This window comes from Osmerus eperlanus, chromosome 2 (assembly GCF_963692335.1).
Source record: "Osmerus eperlanus chromosome 2, fOsmEpe2.1, whole genome shotgun sequence".
In the NCBI taxonomy this organism is placed as follows: domain Eukaryota; kingdom Metazoa; phylum Chordata; class Actinopteri; order Osmeriformes; family Osmeridae; genus Osmerus; species Osmerus eperlanus.
This window is the reverse complement of record NC_085019.1, coordinates 24,687,081-24,713,584: the sequence shown is the minus strand read 5'-3', so window position 1 is coordinate 24,713,584 and position 26,504 is coordinate 24,687,081. Positions and strand designations below refer to the sequence as shown.

Sequence of the window (26,504 nt, the reverse complement as noted above, 5' to 3'; positions counted from 1 at the left end):
GTTCTGTGTGCTGTGTGCTGTGTGCTGTGTGAGAGGCAGGAGCCACAGGTCACACAACGCCCAAAAGGACAAAGGATTCTGCTGCTGTTAACGTCTGTTTAATCTGTCTGATGATAAAACTGCAGTATGAAGTCAGGGAGGGCTGATTTCACACACAAAGCACTAAAGCTGATTTCAGCACTGCAGGCAGTTCAGACAGATGGCACATACCAAGCACTAAACTAAATGTAATGATTCTAAAATAAATAGAAGCATTTATTTATTTACAGAAAATGTTTCAAAGAGTACAAAGTTGGCAGGATAACGTTATGTCCAAAGAAACAAAACAAAATCAAATATGACCTGTACATTTATGAACACCAATATTTACATTATCATAATCTGCATTGTTTATTACCTATCATCTCTGTATGTGTCTCACACAACCCCACACAACCCTACACAACCTCACAAGCTGGGGTGAGAGAAGTGAGGCTGGGGGTTACCTGAGTGTGTGTGATGTCTGTGTGTGTGTTACCTGAGTGTGTATTGCCTGTGTGTATGTGTGTGTGTTGTGTGAGTGTGTGGAAGTCGATTGGGGGGGGGGGCAGAATTGGGGGGGGGGGCAGGATTGGGGGGGGGGCAGGATGGGGGGGGGGGCAGGATTGGGGGGGGGCAGGATGGGGGGGGCAGGATGGGGGGGGCAGGATTGGGGGGGGGCAGGATGGGGGGGGGGCAGGATTGGGGGGGGGGGCAGGATGGGGGGGGGGGCAGGATTGGGGGGGGGGCAGGATTGGGGGGGGGGGCAGGATTGGGGGGGGGGCAGGATGGGGGGGGGGCAGGATGGGGGGGGGCAGGATTGGGGGGGGGGGGAGGATTGGGGGGGGGGCAGGATTGGGGGGGGGCAGGATGGGGGGGGCAGGATTGGGGGGGGGGCAGGATTGGGGGGGGGGCAGGATGGGGGGGGGGGGGGGGCAGGATTCATGTTTTCAGCCCCATGGAATGTCAAGTGGTCCTTGTTGATGCAGATGAGGTCACAGATCTCCACCCAACCTGCAGCTGTAAGCTTCCTGTCAGAGATGTTAGCTTCCTGTCAGCGATGTTAGCTTCCTGTCAGCGATGTTAGCTTCCTGTCAGCGATGTTAGCTTCCTGTCAGCGATGTTAGCTTCCTGTCAGCGATGTGAGTTTCCTGTCAGCGATGTTAGCTTCCTGTCAGCGATGTTAGCTTCCTGTCAGCGATGTGAGTTTCCTGTCAGCGATGTGAGCTTCCTGGCAGTGATGTGACCTTCCTGTCAGCGATGTTAGTTTCCTGTCAGCAATGTTAGCTTCCTGTCAGCGATGTTAGCTTTCTGTCAGCGATTTGAGCTTTCTGTCAGCGATGTGAGCTTCCTATCAGCGATGCTAGTCGTCCTCCTCACCTCCACGTTTATCGATTTAAAACACGGACAAAACACGGCTGTGAAATCATTTTAAAATAGCGCACAAGACAGTTTGTCCGAGGTCCTGATGCAGGTCAGTACCAAGATTTCATAAGTCACACAATAGTAAAATACAAAAAACGCACAACAGAACATTCTTCATGAAGAAAAAAAAGTTTTGTGTTGTACTTCAGAAGAGCTCTCCGCTGAACCGAAGCCGGGAGGACCAAAACCATTCAGAACCAGTCAGAACCAGTCAGAACCAGTCAGAACCAGTCAGAACCAGTCAGAACCAGAAGGATCTGGAAGCTTCCAGAAGGACGGTGGTGGGCTGGATGACGACGACGATAACAGAGATTTTGGACGGAGGGATAAAAGAAGCCTGTCCTTCCTTGTTCAGCTGCTCTGCCCTCCCTCCCTCCCTCCCTCCCTCCCTCCCTCTCCACCCCGGCAGCGTCTCAGGGTGTTGTGGTTTGGTCTTGAAGTGCGCCTCTGGTATGTGTCTCTGAGGTAAAATCCCGTCCATGTAGCTTCTAAAGCCAGCTCCTGCTCCTCTCCTCTCTAGGAGTTGAAGGCAGGGTTATCAGCCTCCTCATCCAGACTCACTACCTGTCTCTGTGAGGACAGAAACAGAGAGCTCTGTGACACAGTGTCCATCTTGAGCTACGTAGCTCACCCCATGCTAAGGTATGCTATGGTCTAAGCTACCTAGCCACATGCTAAGCTACATTACCCCTGCTAGCTGCTACATGTGTATGCTAGTTATGCTAACAGAGCATACTAAGCTACATTGCTAAGATAGTCATGTTATGTGGGAATTCTAAGCTACAGTGCTAAGCCAGTCATGTTACTGGGCATGCTAAGCTACGTGGCTAAGCCTGTGGTGCTAACTGACCGCAGGGTAGGAGTAACCGTCAGGGCTGTGGCTCCTGCAGATGTGCACCTGGTCCTCCGTGGTCTTTTGGTAGACTGGGTTGTCAAAGTGGATTGTGTTGCTGGTCTTCAGACGGTAGTTTCTCCACAACACCATGGCAACGAACGCCACCAGAACCACCACGACTGAAGAAGAGAGAGAGGGGAGGAGGAAGGGGGGAGGAGGAAGGGGGGAGGAGGAAGAAAAGTTAACCAACTCTGTCTGACTAACCAGGTGTGTATGTAGTACCTATTGGAATATGTGTGTGCGTGTGTGAGGAACCCATAGGAATGTGTGTGTGTGTGTGAGGTACCTATGGGAACAGAGATGTACAGGGCGGTCTGGGTGGGGGGGGCAGTCCTGGGTATGGAGGCTAGCTCTGGTCTCCCTGACTCTACACAGGAGGAGTCAGGTTTCACACATCAACAACACACACATCAATGATGATAAAAATGTGTTCCTTTAGCAGACACTTGTTATCCAAATCAATGTATTGTATAGGGGCGAACCTTTGATTTGCAGTCAACTGCTGTACACCCATCCCCATGTTGTACCACTGAGCTATACCCATCCCCATGCTCTACCACTGAGCTATACCCATCCCCATGCTCTACCACTGAGCTATACCCATCCCCATGCTCTAGCACTGAGCTACACCCATCCCCATGCTCTACCACTGAGCTACACCCATCCCCATGTTCTACCACTGAGCTATACCCATCCCCATGCTCTACCACTGAGCTACACCCATCCCAATGTTCTACCACTGAGCTATACCCATCCCCATGTTCTACCACTGAGCTATACCCATCCCCATGTTCTACCACTGAGCTATACCCATCCCCATGTTCTACCACTGAGCTATACCCATCCCCATGTTCTACCACTGAGCTATACCCATCCCCATGTTCTACCACTGAGCTATACCCATCCCCATGTTCTACCACTGAGCTATACCCATCCCCATGTTCTACCACTGAGCTATACCCATCCCCATGTTCCACCACTGAGCTATACCCATCCCCATGTTCTACCACTGAGCTATACCCATCCCCATGTTCTACCACTGAGCTATACCCATCCCCATGTTCTACCACTGAGCTATACCCATCCCCATGTTCTACCACTGAGCTACACCCATCCCCAATGCTCTTATATTTTATTTTACTGTATATTTTATTTAATTCTAATTCCACTTAGTACTGCTAGTTTATGTAACCTTAGTATAGATAGTCCACATTTTTACATTTTAGGTTCCTATATGTTTATTGTATGCACCTTCCTGCCAAAGCAAATTCCTTGTCTGTGCAAACTTTCATGGCGTATAAATCCCATTCTGATTCTGATTCTACCACTGAGCTATACCCATCCCTATGCTCTACCACTGAGCTATACCCATCCCCATGCTCTACCACTGAGCTATACCCATCCCCATGTTCTACCACTGAGCTATACCCATCCCCATGTTCTACCACTGAGCTATACCCATCCCCATGTTCTACCACTGAGCTATACCCATCCCCATGTTCTACCACTGAGCTATACCCATCCCCATGTTCTACCACTGAGCTATACCCATCCCCATGTTCTACCACTGAGCTATACAGCTACATGTTGACATTACGCCCAGACGTACTGACCTTGGGGGGGGGCAGCAGGCTGGCTGGGGGGCTGGGCTGTGGGGATCCTGGGCTCCGGTCTTGGGGCCAGAGGAGTTGGCCAGGTGGTGGAGGGGGCGAGAGTCCTGGGGATGGTTGGAGCGGGGGTCTTGCGGGGGGTCGGAGGGGGGGTCCTGGGGACAGTTGGAGCGGGGGTCTTGCGGGGGGTCGGAGGGGGGGTCCTGGGGACAGTTGGAGCGGGGGTCTTGCGGGGGGTCGGAGGGGGGGTCCTGGGAGTGGGGGGAGCATCAGGAACTGCAGGAGCAGCTGAAACACACAAGTCTGGTCAGAGAGATGAAGGGATAGAGCAACAAGATGGATGGAGAGAGAGAGAGAGGGTTAGGTTTAGGGTACCTGGGACACAGCCCCTCAGGTCCTTGGCCAACTGCATGTTGTCAGGGCAGGCACAGGTGTACTTGGGGGCATGGCTCCCCACCTGGGGTGCTGCCAGACACAGGAACTCACAGCCTCCATTGGCTATCTTGCACCAATCACGACCTGGGGGTGGGGGGAGGAGGGGTGAGGGAGACTTCTACACGGTACTGACTCGACCCGTTGTTTTGGTTTTTCATCGAAAGTATAACATGTGTTCTTCTATTGCAGATTTGAAGAGCAGCAAAGAGAAGTTCTTGTGATGTTCCAGGGTTCTAATGATGTTCTAATGATGCTCTAGGGATGTTGTAGGGATGTTGTAGGGATGTTGTAGGGTTCCGTACCGGCGGGCTGTTTGAGGTTGTGGAACAGGACGATGTCTTCTGGGGAGGCCAGGTGCTCCGCCAGTGTCTGGATGTTTCCACCCGTCAGACGGCTAGCACTCTGGATCACGTTCCTGCTCACATCTGTCCAGAACACTTTCTCCTGCACACACACACACACACACACACACACACACAGATAGGCACAGTTAAAGACTGTACTGTATTTCAGTGTGTGTGTATGTGAGTGTGTAGGGGTGTGTGTGTATGTGTGTAGGGGTGTGTGTATAGGGATGTGTGTGTGTATGTGGGTGTGTGTAGGGGTGTGTAGGGATGTGTGTGTATGTGAATGTGTCGAGGAGTGTGTGTAGGCGTGTGTGTGTAGGGATGTGTGTGTATGCGAGTGTGTAGACGAGTGTGTGTAGGGGTGTGTGTGTAGAGATGTGTGTGTATGTGAACGTGTACAGTAGTGTGTGTAGGGGGGTGTGTGTAGGGGTGTGTGTATGCGAGTGTGTAGACGAGTGTGTGTAGGGGTGTGTGTGATGGTTGAGCTGACTTCGAACACAGCGATGCCCAGGGGGTGAGCCAGCCTGCTCTGGTCCATGATGAGGGTACGCCTGCCCCCGCCCTGCACACTGATGCTGGAGAGAGTGTGGAGCTTAGAGTCCACCCAGTACAGGCGCTGGTTCAGCAGATCTGGGTGGGCGGTAAGACCACAGTGACCATGACGGCACACATAGACAGGAACAAAAATAGAGGGACACACACACAGACACTCACCCAGGGTGATGCCGTTGGGCCAGACAATGTTGTCTGAGACCAGAGTGTTGCGGTCTCCTCCATTCAGACCCCCCTTCTCTATCTTCGCTGTTGTTCCCCAGTCCGACCAGTATAGGAAGCTGCCATGGCAACACAACACAGTCAGACCAACTGCCATGGCAATGCTGTGGTGTAGTTAGTATAGACCTACTTGCTGTAGGGTAGTTAGTGTAGACCTACTTGCTGTGGGGTAGTTAGTGTAGACCTACTTGCTGTGGGGTAGTTAGTGTAGACCTACTTGCTGTAGGGTAGTTAGTGTAGACCTACTTGCTGTGGGGGTCCACCACGATGGCGCGGGGCTTCGCCAGATCTTTCTGGAATAAAGTCTTTCTCCGGCTTCCGTCTGCCGTTGCCACGGAGATAGTGCTGCGGATGCTGTCGGTCCAGTAAATGTTGCCGTGGATCCAGTCAACTGCCAGGCCCTCGGGAGCCGACACGTCGCTGTCAATCACCACTCTGGGGGGGGCGGGGCCTTCTGCCGTGGCCATGGACGCACTGGAGACAGAGATGGAGAGATGAGAAGGAGACATTGAGAGGTGGGAAGATTGAGAGATGGAGAGATTGAGAGGTGGGAAGATTGAGAGATGGAGAGATTGAGAGGTGGGAAGATTGAGAGATGGAGAGATTGAGAGGTGGGAAGATTGAGAGATGGAGAGATTAGGATTTGAAAAAGACAGACAGAATGAAAGACAACACATGATACAGAGACAGAGTGAGAGAGGGAGGGAGGGAGGGAGGGAGGGAGGGAGATGTGCAGACCTGTAGATCTTCTTCTGGGACAAGTCTGACCAGTAGATGATGTTAGCGGCCATGTTGATGTCGAGGGCCACGGCGTTCTTGAGGCGTGGGATGACGCAGGTGTACTCGCTCTTGTCCAGGGTCATCTTCCTTACCTCGTGGCGGTTGGTGAAGAACAGGTAGGCCACCGTGCCTGCCACACAGGAAGCGGTTGGTGAAGAACAGGTAGGCCACCGTGCCTGCCACACTGGAGGGCCTCCAGAGCAGCCAGAACAACACGGCTTTGGTCTTGGTAATGGAAGTCTTGGTAATGGAAGTCTTGGTAATGGAAGTCTTGGTAATGGAAGTCTTGGTAATGGAAGTCTTGGTAATGGAAGTCTTGGTAATGGAAGTCTTGGCAATGGAAGTCTTGGTAATGGAAGTCTTGGTAATGGAAGTCTTGGCAATGGTGGCCAAGGTGATAATGGTCATGGTGATATTGATGGTATTTAGGTGGTGGCAGTTATGGCGATGGTAGTCGTGGTAATGGTAGTCATGGTAATGGTAGTTGTGGTGATGGTAACGATGGTGATTGTAATTGTAATTGTGGTGATGGTAGGGATGGTGTTGGCGATAGTAGAAATGGGGATGGTAGTCATGGTTTTGGTAGGGATGGTGACGGTAGTCACAGTAACAGAAGGCGGGCTCACCGATGGCCTTGCAGGCGGAGCTGCTGGGGTCCACCTGGTAGCCATCCTCACACTCACACTTGTAGCTTCCCACCTGGTTCACACAGATCTGACTACATGTGTCCGGACTCAGACACTCATCTATATCTGGAGGCAGAGGTCAGGGGTCAGCAGAGAGACATGAACAGAGAGGCTGAACACTGTAGATAGAATCAGTTAAGTTGTTAGAATGTTTGCTTGGTGTATGGGAGGGCTGTCTGATCAAGCACTGTGGAGTGTGCTGCCTGGACCCTGACCCGTCCTGGCTAAACTGGATGTTGACCACTCAGAGCATGCCCCGCCCCCTCACCCCACAGTCAGCCGCTGGTCATGCCACATGGAGCCTGACCAAAACAAACACACCCCTGGACACGGGGGGTGGAGTGAGTTGAGAATGTGGAACTACGAGGGGGGGGGGCAGGCAGGGAGGTTGTTTCATGTAATATGTATGACGACAGGGTGGTCAGATAGAGACACAGGTGTAGCAGAGGTGGTTGGAGGACAGGGAGGTGTAGCAGAGGTGGTTGGAGGACAGGGAGGTGTAGCAGAGGTGGTTGGAGGACAGGGAGGTGTAGCAGAGGTGGTTGGAGGACAGGGAGGTGTAGCAGAGGTGGTTGGAGGACAGGGAGGTGTAGCAGAGGTGGTTGGAGGACAGGGTGTACCTTCACAGCGCTTGGTGTCGACCAGCTGGAAGCCAGAGGGACAGAGACACTGGAAGCCGATCTTCAGGTCCTGGCAAACGTGGGAGCAGCCACCATTGTTGGACAGACACTCATTAGAGTCTGGGGAGGGAGGGGGAGGAGGGGAGAGAGGGAGGGAGGAGGGGAGGAGGAGGGGAGAGAGGGGGGGGAGGAGGGGAGGGAGGGGGAGGAGGGGAGAGAGGGGGGGAGGAGGGGAGAGAGGGGGGGGAGGAGGGGAGAGAGGGGGGGAGGAGGGGAGAGAGGGGGGAGGGAGGGGGAGGAGGGGAGAGAGGGGGGGAGGAGGGGAGAGGGGGGGGAGGAGGGGAGAGAGGGGGGGGAGGAGGGGAGAGAGGAGGGGAGAGAGGGGGAGGAGGGGAGAGAGGGGGGGAGGAGGGGAGAGAGGGGGGGAGGGGAGAGATGGGGGGGAGGAGGGGAGAGAGGGGGGGGGAGAGAGGGGGGGAGGAGGGGAGAGAGGGGGGGAGGGGAGAGAGGGGGGGAGGAGGGGAGAGAGGGGGAGGAGGGGAGAGAGGGGGGGAGGGGAGAGATGGGGGGGAGGAGGGGAGAGAGCGGGGGGAGGAGGGGAGAGAGGGGGGGAGGGGAGAGAGGGGGGGGGAGGGGAGAGAGGGGGGGAGGGGAGAGATGGGGGGGAGGAGGGGAGAGAGGGGGGGAGGAGGGGAGAGAGGGGGGGAGGAGGGGAGAGAGGGGGGGGAGGAGGGGAGAGAGGGGGGGAGGGGAGAGATGGGGGGGAGGAGGGGAGAGAGGGGGGGGAGGAGGGGAGAGAGATGGGGGGGAGGAGCGGAGAGAGAGAGAGAGAGAGAGAGAGAGAGAGAGAGAGAGAGAGAGAGAGAGAGAGAGAGGAGAGAGAGAGAGAGAGAGAGAGAGAGAAGAGAGAGAGAGGGGGGCAACGAGATGGACAGGAAGAGGGAGGGGGGAGGAGGGTAGAGAGGGAGGGGGAGAGAGGGAGAAGGAGGGGGAGAGAGGGAGAAGGAGGGATAGAGATTTCACCACAACCGTCTCCTGTGTTCTTCCTCCATAACCAACATTTCACAGCTCCAACCCGCAGAGAAGGAAACCATGATAACCCCGGTCATAGAGCGACCGTTGAAACCATGATAACCCCGGTCATAGAGCGACCGTTGACACCATGATAACCCCGGTCATAGAGCGACCGTTGACACCATGATAACCCCGGTCATAGAGCGACCGTTGGCACAACAACATGACCAAGCGTACTCACCACATTCCCTCAGAGGCTCGTCCGACCAATCACGGCAGTCCCTCTGCCTGTCACACACCTTCGCCATGGTGATGCACTCTCCACTCCGACACCGGAACATGGCTGGAGCCTCACACCTGCTGACTGGAGGGGGGGGGATTGGGCACAGTGTGAACATGGTTGAAGGGTGAAGTTGTCTCTAAAGGGGGGAGCGGGGGGTGAAGGGAGAGAGGAAGGGAGAAAGAGAGAGGGGAGATAGGGATGAAGAGATGAAAGGGATGAAGAGATGAAAGGGAGGAAGAGATGGAGGGGAGAGCCTGGCGTACCGTTGACACAGCCCATCTCGTCACTAAGGTCTCGACAGTCATACTGGCGGTCACACTGACGGCTGCCACGGATACAGGAACCATCGCCACACTCAAACTCATCAGGACGACATGTGGTCCGGGCTGGGGGAGGGAGAGGGGAGGGTGGGGCAGGGAGGGAGGGTGGGGCAGGGAGGGAGGGAGGGAGGGGGAGGGGGGAGGGGGGAGGGGGGAGGGGGGAGGGGGGAGGAGAGGGGAGGGTGGGGCAGGGAGGGGGAGGGGGGAGGGAGAGGGGAGGGTGGGGCAGGGAGAGAGGGAGGGGGGAGGGAGAGGGGAGGATGGGGCAGGGAGGGAGGGAGGGGGGAGGGAGAGGGGAGATGTGAGATTCTTGCTCTACTGAGGCCAGAAGGTCAACAGGTCAGCCAATAGCACGACGAGGCCGTCTCCCAGCAAGCCAATCAGGACACTCACAGCATCCGTCCTCGTCAGAGCGGTCCAGGCAGTCTGCCCCCCCGTCACACCTCCAGCTGCCGTGGATACACTCCCCGTTCCCGCAAGGAAACTCAAGCGGCGAACAGGCGGGCGTGGCCTGCGCGGCCAAAGGGGCGTGGCCACATCCCACCTCATCAGAGCCATCGGTGCAGTCCGTGTCGCCGTCGCACGCCCACAGCAGCGGCACGCAGGCCGAGTTGCTGTGGCAACGGAAGGAGGAGGAGGAGCAGCTGGCGGGCGGACAGGAAGCCTCGTCGGAGCCGTCGTCGCAGTCCGGCTCCTCGTCACACCGGAAGGAGGAGGAGACACACTGACCGCTGGAGCAGCGGAACTCACTGGAGGAGCACTGCTTAGGAGCTGGGGGGAGGAGGGAGGGAGGAGGGGAGGAGGGAGGAGAAGATTAGAGAAGGATAGAGAACAATAGGAGAGAAAACAGGAAGTGTGTTTCCTCACCACAGCTCCCCTCATCAGCTCCATTCTCACAGTCCACCATGCCATCGCAGTGCCAGGAAGAAGGAACACACTGGTTCAGACGGCCGCCACAGCTGATCTCTGTAGACCTGCAGGTCCTCACCACTGCACACAGACACACACGCACGCACACACACACAGGCAAGATGAGCCTTATGGGAGATGAGGTGCATTGTGGGAGGTGAGGTGCATTGTGGGAGGGGAGGTAGATTGTGGGGGTGAGGTGCATTATGGGAGATGAGGTAGATTGTGGGGGTGAGGTGCATTATGGGAGGTGGGGTGCATTGTGGGAGGTGAGATGCATTGTGGGAGGTGAGGTGCATTGTGGGAGGTGAGGTGCATTGTGGGAGGTGAGGTGCATTGTGGGAGGTGAGATGCATTGTGGGAGGTGGGATGCATTGTGGGAGGTGAGGTGCATTGTGGGAGGTGAGGTGCATTGTGGGAGGTGAGATGCATTGTGGGAGGTGAGGTGCATTGTGGGAGGTGAGGTGCATTGTGGGAGGTGGCTCACTGCAGGTTCCAGGAAGCTCGTCAGTTCCGTCTCCACAGTCGTCCGTTCCGTCACACACCCAACGTATCGTGATGCACTTCCCATCTCCACACTGGAACTGGCTGCTGCCACAGGTGGTCAGAGCACCTGGAACACACCACAGCTAGGGACTGGGTCTAGTTCATCTGTCCTTATTTAACTAGTCTACAGCTGCCTGTCTGTTTGATCAGTAATGACAGACTGGACATGACAAGTTGTAAAATGGAGGAGGAGAGGAGAAGAGAAGAGAAAAGAAGAGAGGAGAAGAGAAGAGAGGAGGGTAGAGGAGAAGAGAATAGAGGGGAGAAGAGAGGAGAGGAAAGGAGAGGAAGAGGAGGAGAGGAAAGGAGAGAAGAGAGGAGAGGAAAAGGAGAGAAGAGAGGAGAGGAAAAAGGTGGACCTTCGTACAGGTACCCACCTCCACACATCCACAAACATTCCTGCTTCAGCAAACCAGAGGTGTGTTACCGAAGATACACCTCATAAACCCCCCCTCACCAGAGGTGTGTCCGCATTCCTTCAGGAGGGGTGAGGAGGGGGGGGGGTTAGGAGGGGAGTTAGGAGTGGGGTTAGGAGGGGGGGGTGAGGTGTCACTACTATAACTGTCCCCCAAAGGGGTGAGGAGGGGGGGAGGGGTTAGGAGGGGGGTTAGGAGGGGGGGGTGAGGGTCCACTACTATAACTGTCCCCCAAAGGGCTTGGTTGTGGAGTCCTGACTGACAGGCTGTGAATCTGTTACGTTTCTGCTTTTCTGTTTCAGTCCTTAAGAGGGTCCACCAGACTCAGTGGAGTGTATGAGTACAGTAAGGTACAGGTAGATCAGAAAGGTGGTCCTGGGCCTGTCCGGTCCTCCCCTCCCCTCTCTCCCAGAGAGCGTCCAGTAGGAATGTTTACTGGGTTTAAAGTTCAGCTGTTCAGAGCAGTCAGGAAGGTGCGTATGTTACTGATTACTCTGCTTGTTTGTAGCAGGAAACATCCCTCCTTCTCCCTCCATCCCTCCCTCCCTCCCTCTCTCCATCCCTCTCTATCCTTCCCCCCTCCTCCCTCCCTCCCTCCTCTCTCCCTCCCTCCTCTGGCAGAGCATGTTGTTGATGACAGAGGGGACGCACATACAGCTGATCATGTTTGACTCCGGGAGGTTCTCTGCTCAGGAGCAGAAACACAACATTCTCTGTAGCTCTGCTGGAGGTCTAAGACAACCAATCACACAATGACAATACAGAGAGACAGACAGAGACAGACAGAGAGAGAGACACAGACAGAGAGAGAGACACAGACAGAGAGAGAGAGAGAGAGAGACGAGAGAGAGAGAGAGGAGAGAGAGAGAGAGAGAGAGAGAGAGAGAGAGAGAGAGAGAGAGAGAGAGAGAGGGATAGACAGATAAATCAGGGGTCTGTGCAGCTGATTCAAGCCAACAACACGGGTCTCTGTACAGCTCTGTCCAGTCCCAACATGCCTCCTGGATTACATACTGGTGTCTGACTGGGTACTGGTGCGGCCTCCCAGCTCCCAGGAATTGTGCCTCCAGATAAACACGGAGAAGACCGTGAAGGGTGTGAAGGGCCGCTACGCGAACTAACGACACCGCGGAGGCCGGTCGCGCACGATGGAGTTCAACACGTGAGCGAGAAGCAAGGGTCAACATGTCAACGTGACGGGATGTTGCCACATGTCACAGGTTGTGAATGTTAGAGGCGCTCGGCCTCGGTGAGCGCGGTAGGAAAAACAAGGTTTACTGGGTTTGTCTCGTAAGAGACGGCGCCCACGGAACAGTTTAACGCTGCATTTAAGATCTGAACGGAAATTTGATGCACTGTCAGCACCTATGTAATATTGGAGTTGATAGGCTATAGGCTGTTATTGTTGCTCTGTGTCTGGTAAATACAAACAGTTCCTTGACTCGGACCACCAAAACACTGTTGCACTTATGATCCATGATTTTCTGTTGTACTTGTAGTATGCAATCTTATGTATGCAAATTTTAGACTACTTTATGCAAATAAGTATGTTGCATTGGATGAAAGCATCTGCTAAATGAAATACTTTAATATGAAATGTTTCACGTTTCCAGAAGTACAATTAAGATATTGTAAATGTCGCCTCTCGTCGCTCGCGCTCCAGTGGACCTGCTCTCTTGCAGACGCGCCCCGGCTCGTTAATCAGCGGCTTTCCCAAACCTGCTCGAGACATTACTGATTGGCTGCTGGATCGAGTCAACGGAAAACAACGAATCTCGTGCGAGGTGTTCATTCATACAGGCCTACATGCAGCGAGAAATACATAAATACAGTGTGTTGGTTACTGTATCAAATAAATGAAGTGTCATTTATTAAACACTAAAAGGAGGGTGAAAGTGTTCTAACTGAAGATTTCAAGGCGGTTTAGGACAGTTATACACACAGACAATTACCAGCGTTTCCACAATTTGACCTACATTCAGACAATAATTACCCCCTCCCCCTCAGAGAGCCCGGCGAGGAGGAGAGGTCGTATCAACGTAAATAGTTAACATTAATATTTAGATAATTTGATTCGTTTCTGCTCAATAAAAAATAAAACTCCCCTAGCAGAGCTTTCGCAAACCAATGTACAAGTAAAATATGCACATTTATGAGCAGTTGAAAGTTGAAAGAGCTTAACTTGTAAAGAAATAAAGAGCTGCTCTTACTTGTGTGAGCCACACCGCCGAGCAGGATCAGGACACACAGGAAGCACGGTCCCATCTTCAGCAGGTTGGACTCCCACGAGACTACGGTAACGCTAAACCTGTAAACACTATATTATGATATCTCTTTAAAACCAAACAAAAACTCGTACCAACTGCTCCAGGTAAAATACGTTTTCTGATTCCGCTATTGCTGGAAGCGGTATGCGTGGATGAGGCTGGGGAGGATGCGCGCGGTATGAAGTGTTTGGCAACAACATCACAACCATTTCACTGTGGTCCATATGGGGGGCGGGGTCATGGGGGCCCGGGAGTGAGGGCGGGGTCTGGAGTGGTCTGATCATTTTACTATTGTTTAACCCTTTCAGTGTACGTATGTCCGTAGGATGTGTGTGTGTGAGAGAGATACATTGTGGATGTTTTCTTCCCCTCACACTGGTACCACACACACACACACACACACACGCAATACACACACACACACAATACACACACACGCAATACACACACACACACAATACACACACACACACACAATACACACACACACACACACACAATACACACACACACAATACACACACACACAATACACACACACGCAATACACACACACACACACACACAATAAACACACACAATACACACACACAATACACACACACACAATACACACACACACAATACACACAATACACACACAGTGCATAGGGAAAGGAGGCCTGAGGCCCCTGGCTCTTGCTTCAGGTACCAACACACATCAAAACATGTTTGTCAAAAGCCCTGATAACATAGCTCCACACACACACACACACACACACACACACACAGCTTCTCTCCACAGGAACCTACATGACCTCTATCCCTGACCTGCCTCACCTTCAGCTTATCTGTACAACAACATTAGCAGTTCCGTAACGGTCCAGTAGAATACAGGGATCTCAGGTCGGCAGAGTCATTAGTTGGTTTACTACCAGATACACGTCTGAGATAAGGAAACACCTTGGAGATAGGAGAGGGAGGGAGGTATATAAGGAGATAAGGAGATATAGGGAAATAGGATGAGAGAGGAAGAGAGAGGAAGAGAGAGTGTGAATGTAGAAAACCCCTTTCCCCGCAATAAACTGAATTCAGATAAGAAAGAAAATATATATATCGATCGAGAGAGAGAGAGAGAGAGAGAGAGAGAGAGGGAGTTAGAGAGAGAGATAGAGGGAGAGTTAAAGAGAGGGAGAGAGTTCGACGGAGAGAGTTAGAGGGAGAGAGAGAGGGAGGGTTAGAGGGAGAGATAGAGGGAGGGTTAGAGGGAGGGAGAAACAGAGGGAGGAACACCTGAAGCCTTGACCCAGGGTCGAGCCCCAGCCTCAGATCTCCAGGGTCGAGCCCCAGCCTCAGATCTCCAGGGTCGAGCCCCAGCCTCAGATCTCCATGGTCGAGCCCCAGCCTCAGATCTCCAGGGTCGAGCCCCAGCTTCATATCTCCAGGGTCGAGCCCCAGCCTCAGATCTCCAGGGTCGAGCCCCAGCCTCAGATCTCCAGGGTCGAGCCCCAGCCTCAGATCTCCAGGGTCGAGCCCCAGCCTCAGATCTCCATGGTCGAGCCCCAGCCTCAGATCTCCAGGGTCGAGCCCCAGCCTCATATCTCCAGGGTCGAGCCCCAGCCTCAGATCTCCAGGGTCGAGCCCCAGCCTCAGATCTCCAGGGTCGAGCCCCAGCCTCAGATCTCTCTCGAGACCAGATGTTGTAGAAAAAACATCACACTGTTGTAATTATGAAGATGGGTAATGATTATGGATTTAATGAAACTTGTAATCACTTTTAGTACATGCTATATTATTGTAAACCAGATGCAAAGCTGTTGACTGATTATTGTTATCCCTAGACAATGGTAGAAGAAATAAAGCCCGAAATATGAAGATCTGGATAATTAGGGGCTGAGTGGGGGAGAAGAATATGTGTGTGCTTCCATAAAGAACCAGGAAGCCCAGCTATAACTTATGACATTTAGTCATTTTAGCAGACACTCTTATCCAGAGCGACTTACAGTAAGTACAGAGAGATTACCCCCGAGGCAAGTAGGGTGAAGTGCCTTGCCCAAGGACACAATGTAATTTTTGACAGAGCCGGGAATCAAACCGGTAACCTTCAGATTACTAGCCCGACTCCCTAACCGCTCAGCCACCTGACTCCTTATGAGACATATTTGAGACATATTTGTGGCCTTACGCCCAGGAGCCTAGTGCAGCTGGGTGTTCAAGGTCAGAGAGCGCCTAAATTGGGAGATTTGTTTATGAAGGAAAGTACCTGTAATTTGAATCCCCTAAGACAAGGGACCCACTGGGTAAGAATGCCTAATGTATATGTAACCAACAAATATCGTACCATATTACAATACTATGGGGAGAAGACTATAAAAGTGAAATTTCTGGAGAAAAACTTCCCGTCTTATCCCGGGATCACACTCACGTTCTATTGGGAATCTTTGTTACCTGAGAACCAATAAAACACTTTGCATCTACCGTGCTGAGTTCCAGTGCTGTTTCTAAACTTTGAGAATTGATTGAAGACGTACAGAACACTTGTTTCATCACAGAGAGAGTGGACGTTGCACAACCAGCATGACACATCAACAGCAGCATGTAGGTCAGAAGCTTTCCACCTGCCCCCCTCCGCCCTTCCCGGGGCTCTGCAGGGTCTTCTGGGAAACCTTGACTGGTACGGCGCACAGGGGACACGGTGTACGTAGTGTGTGCGTATGTTGTGGCAGCCTGTTGGGTCACACTGATCAGTATTTGTCAGAGGAGAGTTTTTCCCATGCTCTGCAATATTGATCTGGTCCCTAAAGAGAATAACAATGACGTTTTCAAAACACTAAAGAGTGTGAGAATGTTTTTCTTTTTTTTTTTTTGAATTTCCAGGCAGTCAAACTCTCCTCATGATCTGTGCCCCCCCCCCTCTGTGCCCCCCCCCCCTCTGTGCCCCCCCCCTCTGTTCCCCCCCCCTCTGTGCCCCCCCCCCCTCTGTTCCCCCCCCCTCTGTTCCCCCCCCCCCTCTGTGCCCCCCCCCCCCTCTGTGCCCCCCCGCCTCTCCCCCCACACAGCAGCTCCATCTTCCAACCAGCAACATAAAACTTCAGAGTGTGACCATGACCAGCCCCAGCAACACTGCCTTCACAGCAGGTGACCCCTCTCCCCAGCAACACTGCCTTCACAGCAGGTGACCCCTGTCCCCAGCAACACTGCCTTCACAGCAGGTGACCCCTCTCCCCAGCAACACTGCCTTCACAGCAGGTGACCCCTCTCCCCAGCAACACTGCCTTCACAGCAGGTGACCCCTCTCCCCAGCAACACTGCCTTCACAGCAGGTGACCCCTCTCCCCAGCAACACTGCCTTCACAGCAGGTGACCCCTCTCCCCAGCAACACTGCCTTCACAGCAGGTGACCCCTCTCCCCAGCAACACTGCCTTCACAGCAGGTGACCCCTCTCCCCAGCAACACTGCCTTCACAGCAGGTGACCCCTCTCCCCAGCAACACTGCCTTCACAGCAGGTGACCCCTCTCCCCAGCAACACTGCCTTTGAGCAGCTTCTAAATCAGCCTCCCCGAGGGACTGCAGCCACGCCCACCAGGCTGTCAGGAAGAGGATGAGGGAGGAGGTGACAGTATAGAGGAGGAGGGAGGTGACAGTATAGAGGAGGAGGGCAGAGGTGACAGTATAGAGGAGGAGGAGGGAGGTGACGGTATAGAGGAGGAGGAGGGAGGTGACAGTATAGGATGAGGGAGGTGACAGTATAGAGGAGGAGGGAGGTGACAGTATAGGAGGAGGAGGAGGGAGGTGACAGTATAGAGGAGGAGGAGGGAGGTGACAGTATAGGATGAGGGAGGTGACAGTATAGAGGAGGAGGGAGGTGACAGTATAGAGGAGGAGGGAGGTGACAGTATAGGAGGAGGGGGAGGTGACAGTATAGAGGAGGAGGGAGGAGGTGACAGTATAGGATGAGGGAGGTGACAGTATAGAGGAGGAGGAGGGAGGTGACAGTATAGGAGGAAGAGGGAGGTGACAGTATAGGAGGAGGGGGAGGTGACAGTATAGGAGGAGGGGGAGGTGACAGTATAGAGGACGAGGGAGGAGGTGACAGTATAGGATGAGGGAGGTGACAGTATAGAGGAGGAGGAGGTAGGTGACAGTATAGAGGAGGAGGTAGGTGACAGTATAGAGGAGGAGGGAGGTGACAGTATAGAGGAGGAGGGAGGTGACAGTATAGAGGAGGAGGAGGGAGGTGACAGTATAGAGGAGGAGGTAGGTGACAGTATAGAGGAGGAGGGAGGTGACAGTAGAAAGGAGGGAGGTGACAGTATAGAAGAGGAGGGGGGTGACAGTAGAGAGGAGCAGCAGTACTGGGACGTTCCCATGGTTATGACTGGAGCAACAGAGGTCTCATTAACAGCACCAGAGAAGAAAGATCCTCCAGAACATGCAGCTGCAACATCTCATGTGGATGCAGGATTCCCCCTGGTGGCCAGAACAGGGATGTACTACAGCTTCCATGACAACTAGATGGCTAGTTCTAGACACAGGCAGACACTCAGGAGGAGAAACACAGGGAGACAGACAGGAAGGAAGAGAGAGACAGACAGGAAGGAAGAGAGAGACAGACAGGAAGGAAGAGAGAGACAGACAGGAAGGAAGAGAGAGACAGACAGGAAGGGAGACAGACAGGAAGGAAGAGAGAGACAGACAGGAAGGAAGGGAGACAGACAGGAAGGAAGAGAGAGACAGACAGGAAGGAAGGGAGACAGACAGGAAGCAGTGCGTGAAGCTGGGAACACAAGTCTCTGACTCCCGGTCCATCAGCACCGGATCTCCTCAGGGCTGCATCCTTTCTCCTCTGCTCTTCTCCCTGTACACCAACAGCTGCACCTCCAGTCATCCGTCCGTCAAACTCCTGAAGTTTGCGGACGACACCACCCTTATTGGGCTCATCTCTGGTGGAGACGAGTCTGATTATAGGTGGGAAGTGGCCAACCTGGTGACCTGGTGCAGCCAGAACAACTTAGAGCTCAATGCTCTTAAGACAGTGGAGATGGTTGTGGACTTCAGGAAGAATACAGCCCCACTCACCCCCATCACCCTGTGTGACTCCCCAGTCAACACTGTGGAGTCACAGTCTTCCGCTTCCTGGGCACTATCCTCTCCCAGGACCTCAAGTGGGAACTGAACATCAGCTCCCTCACCAAGAAAGCACAACAGAGGATGTACTTCCTACGGCAGCTGAAGAAATTCAACCTGCCAAAGACAATGATGGTGCACTTCTACACAGCCATCATTGAGTCCATCCTCACCTCCTCCATCACCGTCTGGTACGCTGCTGCCACTGCCAAGGACAAGAGCAGACTGCAGCGTATCATCCGCACTGCTGAGAAGGTGATCTGCTGCAATCTGCCTGCCCTCGAGGACCTGCACACCTCCAGGACCCTGAGGGGAGCGAGGAAGATTGTGGCCGACTCCTCCCACCCTGGACACTCCCTGTTTCAGTCACTCCCCTCCGGCAGAAGGCTGCGGTCCATCAGGACCAATACCACACGCCACAAAAACAGTTTCTTCCCTTCCGCTGTTGGCCTCTTCAACAAGGCCAAGGGACCACACTGACATCATGACTGACAACACACTGCTTTTTGCACTGCACTACACAATCTTGTACCATTTGTATTTTTTTTTATATTTGCATTTTTTTAATTGTTATATTGTAAATTACTGCAACTTATATTTTATTGTATAGTTTATTTTCATTCTAATTCCACTTAGTAATGCACCCTTAGTAGTTAGTCCTCATATTTAAATTGTAGATTCCTATATGTTTAATGTTTGCACCTTCCTGCCAAAGTAAATTCCTTGTCTGTGCAAAATTTCATGGCGAATAAAATCAAGTGGAGCTGGTTCATGCAGGGGGACGCGAGACATAGCGCCTCATTAGCAGCGCGTCACTAGCAGCGCGTCATATCATGCAGTAGGGGCACACCTTAGCAGGGCGGGCTATTTAATCAGGATATTGCTGCATTGCTTAGTGCGACACAGGATGCTATGTTTAATATGCTGCCGCCGCCTCCCCGGCCTCCACCCTTGGTTCTGTGTTTCCTGTCGTAGGGGGAATGCGTCGCTGCTCTCTGCTCGGAGGTCGAGACGGTGTCTCCGTTGGGTGCGGCAGGGAGCCGATGCAAGCAGAACCATAATGCCAAATCAAGTGTTACAGTCATGTGTTGTACCGTGTGAAATAAAGTATCAAGTACATACTATACTGAGTCCTCCTGCCTGAACCCATTCTGATTCTGAGAGACAGGAAGGGAGACAGACAGGAAGGAAGAGACAGACAGGAAGGAAGAGACACGCTGAAGATGTAGAATTATGAGATGTCTTTATTGTAGTTTTTGTATTCCAGTGACACAGACACAAAAGAGAAAAAAACCTTCATACCCTGTTCCCCTCCCTCCCCCCCTCCCTCCCTCCCTCCCTCCCTCCCTCCCTCCGTCCACACACACACACACACAAAGCTCAGGGGAGGGGTTAGAGTGTACCGTGATCTTGTGTTTCTTTAAATTAAACGAAGAGACAGAAACAGGAGAGAGAGAGAGAGGAGAGAGAGACAGAGAGATATACAACCTGAAAGCTACAGTTTACACGACAGTGCTGTCTCAACAACAAAAAAACAGAAACTATAACTGACAAAGAAGAAAAAAACAACAACAAAAGAATTACATTTTTAAAACGATGTTAACTATCAACTATCTGTGGTCCGGAGGGGGGGGTGAAACCATGACGACCACTCACACCCTCCCCTCTTCTACACTTCTCTTTGTCAAGTTTTGAATGCTGAACTTTATTAAATGGTAATACATGTTCTCACTAAAAATCAGCTTGTCTAGTCAACTAGGTAAGGGTGGAGGGGGTAGGTAAGGGGGTAGGTAAGGGGGTAGGTAAGGAGGGGTGCAAGTGGAGGTCCGGGGGCCAGGAGATGGTGTGCTCAGTCCTCTTCACTGCCGCTGGCAGAACGCTCCTACAACACAGAACCTCACTTACTGCTGGGAGAGTGTGTGTGTGTGTGTGTGTGTGTGTGTGTGTGAGAGAGAGAGTGTGTGTGTGTGTGTGTGAGTGAGAGTGTGTGTGTGTGTGTGAGTGTGTGAGCCTCACCTCCTCCTGCTCCTCCTCACTATCGTCGTCGCTGACGACGGGCTTGGCCCTGGAGCCCCGCCCCCTGCGGCGCTGGCTCCGCCCCCTCTCCTTCTCCCTCTCCTTCCTGCCAAGCTTGATCTTCACCTTCACCGAGCGAGCTGGAGGACAAGCACAGGAAAACACCGGTGGTTAAAGTGAAGTCCTGAGCCTGAAGTGAAGTCCTGAGCCTGAACCTTTTTGGGGGGTTGAGAGAAACTGCACAGATAGAATTATCTTCAATGGCACCAAGTATTAGGGTTAACCCTAACCCATTTATTTTCAAGTATTACAGCTGTATGTTAAAATTGTAACTGAAATACGTAAATAAATACATAAATCTGCTAGTTTTCTGCACAGGATGACCAGTGGCTAAGAAAAAGTTAATGTTCCGCAATAAATGTGCACGTATTTTTAAGTTGCAGACACGGTCAGTCCTAGACAACGGTGTGTCAGCTGTAACGGTTGCTCCCGGCAACGCTGTGGTAAGTTTGAGTGCACGGGCAGCGGCTCTATGACAGGACGAGCAAGCACTTTCTTACCGCTGCTGGCATATAGTAGCTTCCTCGAGCAAAACGTGCAGAAAAAAGCACCAGGCTCTCTCAGTTCCTTGCACCAACTGCCAAAAGGCTCGCCGTCTCTACCTTCTATCCACGACCAGCGCCATTTATTCTGAGTCCTTTATCTATGGGTAGGACATCATCCCCAGGCTTCATGAATTTGCACTCCATGCTTTCACCGACAACGCTAACTTGACGTATGGATCTCATTCACACTGTGTTGCCATGACCCGCCCTGCTCTGCTTCTGATAGGCTGTAATGTTAGTTATAGCTGCGTTCCTCTCATATGATTGGTAGGTGAAATCAATTGACTCAAATATTAACCGCATACAAGTTCCCAAATTATTATTCTTATTTTTCCTCACGGCTGCACGCCAGACATTCGGCACAGTGCCGGAATACTTTACGCCCTGAAAACAGATCACTCCTGTGTGTTTGTGCATCTGTGTGTGTGTGTGTGTTAACCCCTCACATTCAGATTCTGAGCCTTCATCCAGCTCCTCCTCCTCCTCCTCGCTGTCCTCCCCCTCGCTGTCCTCCTCCTTCTCCACCTTCTGCCTCACGCTGGTGAACACTGACTGGAGCACGATGGAGTCCTCGTAGATCTGGAGATTAGAGAGGCCGGGGTCAGGGGTCATTAGGGTGGGGTCAGGGGTCATCAGGGTGGGGGGGTCAGGGGTCATCAGGGTGGGGTCAGGGGTTATTAGGGTGGGGAGTAAGGGGTCAGGGTGGGGAGTAAGGGGTCAGGGTGGGGAGTAAGGGGTCAGGGTGGGGAGTAAGGGGTCAGGGTGGGGAGTAAGGGGTCAGGGTGGGGAGTAAGGGGTCAGGGTGGGGAGTAAGGGGTCAGGGTGGGGTCAGGGTGGAGGTCTCACCAGAGATCCCTCCAGGTTGAAGGTCTGGGCGTTCTGACAGAGCAGCATCACATCCTTCTCCAGGTCGTTCAGACTGCGGTACTTATGACTGCGGATCCGATCCTGGGGGAGGAGAGAGGGAGGGAGCAGGGAGAGAGAGAGCAGGGAGGGAGGAGAGAGAGAGAAGGGGGAGCAAGGAGGGAGAGAGAGAGAGCAGGGAGGGAGGAGAGAGAGAAAGCAGGGAGGGAGGAGAGGGAGAGAGCAGGGAGGGAGGAGAGAAAGAGAAGGGGGAGCAGGGAGGGAGAGAGGGAGGGAGAGCATGGTTAGATCAGAGCAAGTCCTCTCTGCAGGCTGCCTGCTTCCTGGTTCTCTACCTTGATCTTCCTGAAGTCCACAGGCTTCCTGATGAGCTCATAGTACTCAGGTAGCTCCTTCCTGGAGGGCAGCTGGATAAACACCTCGCTCAGCTGGCGGCCATTACTGCTGTGAGGGGGGGGGGGGGGGAGTCTTTTAGTGCACTTCAACTACAGCATACTAGTCCTGTAGAGATAGACAGGTCACAGACATACAGACAGACTACCTACAGACAGGTGGAAACAAGACAGCCAGGGTGTGAGAGGAGAGACACATTCAGACACAAGTGGAGAGTGACAGACAGGTGGAGAGCGACAGACAGGTGGAGAGCGACAGACCGGTGGAGAGCGACAGACAGACAGTCGGAGAGCGACAGACAGTCGGAGAGCGACAGACAGGTGGAGAGCGACAGACAGTCGGAGAGCGACAGACAGTCGGAGAGCGACAGACAGGTGGAAAGCGACAGACAGTCGGAGAGCGACAGACAGGTGGAAAGCGAAAGACAGAGACAGACAGAGAGCGACAGACAGGTGAAGACAGACACAGGTGGACAGCGACAGACAGGTGGAGAGCGACAGACAGGTGGAGAGCGACAGACAGGTGGAGAGCGACAGACAGGTGGAGAGCGACAGACAGGTGGAGAGCAACAGACAGGTGGAGACAGACGGACAGACAGGTGGAGAAGAACAGACAGGTGGAGAGCGACAGACAGGTGGAGAGCGACAGACAGCCAGGGAGTGAGAGGAGACACACATGAACACCCCCTCACCCGTCCTTGTACTTAATAACGGCGTCCACCATCTTCTTCATCTTCTTGGTGAGAGAGGGGGGGTTGGGGGACAGCTTCTCCGCAGGGGGGCGCCCCCTCTTCTTGGTCTTCTTCCCTTCCTCCTCCTTATCTCTGCCCCGCCCCCCGCTGGAGCTGGGCGTGGCCGGCCCCGGGAGGTCGGGGTCGCGGTCCCTTTTCCTCTTCCTGGTGGTCTTCTTGTGGCGTACCTCCTCCTCGATCTCATCCAGGGTGCCCTCCTCAATTGCCTGGGAGAGGAGGGGGGGGTCAGACTATAGACCTGCTTTCACCTCTCTCTGTTTATCTATTCATCCATCATCCAACCATCTCCCTCCCTCCCCCTGTCTCTCCTTCCATCATCCAACCATCTCGCTCCCTCCCCCTTTCTCTCCTTCCATCATCCAACCATCTCCCTCCCCCTCTCTCCTTCCATCATCCAACCATCTCCCTCCCTCGCCCTCTGTCTCCTTCCATCATCCAACCATCTCCCTCCCCCCCCCTCTCCTTCCATCATCCAACCATCTCGCTCCCTCCCCCTTTCTCTCCTTCCATCATCCAACCACCTCCCTCCCCCTCTCTCCTTCCATCATCCAACCATCTCCCTCCCTCGCCCTCTGTCTCCTTCCATCATCCAACCATCTCCCTCCCTCGCCCTCTGTCTCCTTCCATCATCCAACCATCTCCCTCCCCCCCCCCTCTCCTTCCATCATCCAACCATCTCCCTCCCTCGCCCTCTGTCTCCTTCCATCATCCAACCATCTCCCTCCCCCCCCCTCTCCTTCCATCATCCAACCATCTCCCTCCCTCCCCCTCTCTCTCCTTCCATCGTCATCTCCCTCCCTCATCATTCCTTCTCCCCCCCTCTTCTCTCTCGCCCAGATCCGAGACAGGTCAGGGGTGACTGACCTTGAGCCACTGTTTCTCGGTGAGTGAGTCACTGTAGTCCACCTCCTTCCTCTGACGGGAGCCGCGCCCAAACATCTTCTCCTCCTCCTCCTCGCAGGTGAGCCGCTCCACCTCCGCGTCGTCCTTCATGATCCAGGTGGGCAGCTCCTCGTCCTCCATCAGGCGAGGCCGGCGCTTCACGTTCCGGGCCTCCTCACGGCGCCGGTCCAGGTCCATACGCTGGGGGAACATGACTCACTTAGATACCACGTCTGAACCAACAGGTTCTCCTGTATGAGGGACGGGTTCTCCTGTATAAGGGACGGGTTCTCCTGTATGAGGGACGGGTTCTCCTGTATAAGGGACGGGTTCTCCTGTATGAGGGACGGGTTCTCACCATGAACTGTTCAAACTCCTCCTCGCTCCTAGCGATCATCTGGTTGACTGTCTCATCATCAGGGACCTCATCTTCCTCCTGGGAGAGAGAGAGCAGAGGTGAGACCAGGGGGGAGAGAGGAGAGACAGACAGAGAGTTCAGAGAAATCTGATCTCTCCGGGAGAAGACCATGCATGTGTCGGAATGCTGGAGTTACCAGGGAAACTAGGACAGACTAGACACGAGGAACCCTACTGTTCTACGTATGTATGAAAAAGCATGATTCAAAAAAGAGGGAAAAAAACAGCACCTAAAACAGAGAGAGACAGACAGAGCATGACAGGGAGAGAGATGGAAGTGATGGGGGGGTGTGTGGTGTGTTTTTGGAGGTCTACTCACACCCACCCACGTCCCCCCTGCCCGCCAGCCCCCCTGGGGGCAGGCTTCATCCTGCTCTTCATGCTCCAGGATGGCCTGCAGGAAGGCCCGGCGCTCGTGGCTCGACGACTTCTGGTCGAACATGCCCGCCTGGATGACCTTCTGGTCCACGTTCAGCTTGTACTTGGCCGCCGCCAAGATCTTCTCCTCCACGCTGTTGACCGTGCAAAGCCGCAGCACGCGCACCTCGTTCTGCTGCCCAATCCGGTGGGCCCTGTCCTGGGCCTGGAGGTCCTGGGGGACGAGGAGGAGAGGGTTAGAGATGGAGGGATGGATACCTGGTATGTGTACCTGGTGTGTGTGTGTGTACCTGGTGTGTGTGTGTACACCTGGTGTGTGTGTGTGTACCTGGTGTGTGTGTGTACACTTGGTGTGTGTGTGTGTACCTGGTGTGTGTACACCTGGTGTGTGTGTGTGTGTGTGTACCTGGTGAGGGTTCCAGTCTGAGTCGAAGATGACGACCGTGTCAGCAGACTGCAGGTTGAGGCCCAGCCCTCCCGCACGCGTCGACAGCAGGAACACAAAATACTCTGACGCAGGGTCATTAAACGTCTTCAGCAGCATGCCCCTGTCCTCCGCCTTGGTGGTCCCTGCTCTCACACACACATGCACACGGTTAGGAACCATGGATGTGTTCGACTAGGAAAAGATATCCTTGATCTCCCCCCCCCCCCCCCTCACCGTCCAGGCGGAGGTATTTAAAGTTGCGGTAGGCGAAGTAGTCCTCCATGATGGTCATGAGGGTGGTCATCTGACAGAAGAGCAGCACCTTGTGGTTGGTGACCCTCAGCTTGGGTAGAATACGGTCCAGAACCTCAAACTTTCCTGAGGAGCGGTATAGGTCCGGCCTGGAGGCCCACAGAGGATCAGACACAGACGGATAGTAACATACAGTGACAATAACAGACAGTTCACCACATGTTACTGAAGTAACAGACAGTTTACTACATGTTACTACAGTACCATTCAGTAACAGTAACATGTATTAACAGTAACATGTCGTAACATTCAGGGTTTGGGAGTAACAGATTACAAGTAATCTGATTATAAAATAATTGTAACTATAATACGTTACTATTGGTGCTATTTTCAGATATTAGCAATTTTCTATAAAATCTTTTTTTACGTAATTGAAAAAGTAAAGGCTGTGGAAGTAAGCCACAGATTATTCAATTAATCTGGTGTATATCTGAGATGTCTCAACAATGTACAATTCTGAAAAAGTTAAGATTAGCGAGGATTTCATGCTATTTTCAGAGATGAGCCATTTTCTATCATTCTGTTTGAAACTTAATTGAAAAAGTCTTTATTAGAATAACCTGGTGTATATTTGAGATTTCTTGACAATTTTGAAAAAGTTATTAAGATTAGCAAGGATTTCATGCCATTTTCAGAGATTGGCAATTTTCTATAATAAAAAAAAAATATTTCAAAAAGTAAAGGGTGTGGAAGTAGGCCAGACATTATTAGAATACTCTGGTGTATATTTGAGATTTTTAGACACCATTGTGAAAAAGTTAAGATTTGCAAGGATTTAGCTATTTTCAGAGATTAGTGATTTTCTGTCATTTTGTTTGAAACTTAATTGAAAAAGTAAATGCTGTGGAAGTATACCAGACATTGCTAGAATACTCTGCTGTCCGTTTGAGGTTTTATATTAAAGGTCCCATGACATGAAAACTTCACTTTAGGAGGTTATTTAACATTAATATGAGTTCCACTAGCCTGCCTTTAGTCCCCCCGTGGCTAGAAATTTCGATAGGTG

General features: G+C 52.8%; 2 protein-coding genes across 2 annotated transcripts in view; both read right to left on the bottom strand.

The window, feature by feature from the left end:
- The window catches only part of smarca4a (SWI/SNF related, matrix associated, actin dependent regulator of chromatin, subfamily a, member 4a), a 176,768-nt gene that overhangs the window by 130,744 nt on the left and 19,520 nt on the right, over positions 1-26,504 (bottom strand). The window contains exons 24-34 of the mRNA XM_062455230.1: positions 25,421-25,587; positions 25,166-25,329; positions 24,701-24,973; positions 24,323-24,400; positions 23,947-24,165; positions 23,023-23,288; positions 22,274-22,382; positions 21,921-22,022; positions 21,521-21,653; positions 20,470-20,609; positions 19,821-20,335 (exon numbers count right to left, since the gene is read on the bottom strand). Coding sequence (XP_062311214.1) covers positions 20,303-20,335; positions 20,470-20,609; positions 21,521-21,653; positions 21,921-22,022; positions 22,274-22,382; positions 23,023-23,288; positions 23,947-24,165; positions 24,323-24,400; positions 24,701-24,973; positions 25,166-25,329; positions 25,421-25,587 — 1,684 coding nt within the window. The 3' untranslated portion in view covers positions 19,821-20,302. The remainder of the gene's footprint in view (positions 1-19,820; positions 20,336-20,469; positions 20,610-21,520; positions 21,654-21,920; positions 22,023-22,273; positions 22,383-23,022; positions 23,289-23,946; positions 24,166-24,322; positions 24,401-24,700; positions 24,974-25,165; positions 25,330-25,420; positions 25,588-26,504) is intronic.
- Positions 1,672-13,542, bottom strand: ldlra (low density lipoprotein receptor a). Its single transcript, XM_062455047.1, has 18 exons — positions 13,289-13,542; positions 10,604-10,729; positions 10,075-10,197; positions 9,601-9,978; positions 9,151-9,273; positions 8,846-8,968; positions 7,591-7,710; positions 6,911-7,036; positions 6,243-6,414; positions 5,751-5,978; positions 5,445-5,563; positions 5,221-5,360; positions 4,686-4,827; positions 4,324-4,467; positions 3,952-4,236; positions 2,625-2,705; positions 2,294-2,457; positions 1,672-2,013 (listed from the first exon to the last, which is right to left on the bottom strand). Exons 1-18 carry the CDS (start codon positions 13,341-13,343, stop codon positions 1,960-1,962), a joined length of 2,703 nt encoding a protein of 900 aa, XP_062311031.1. The 5' UTR covers positions 13,344-13,542; the 3' UTR covers positions 1,672-1,959.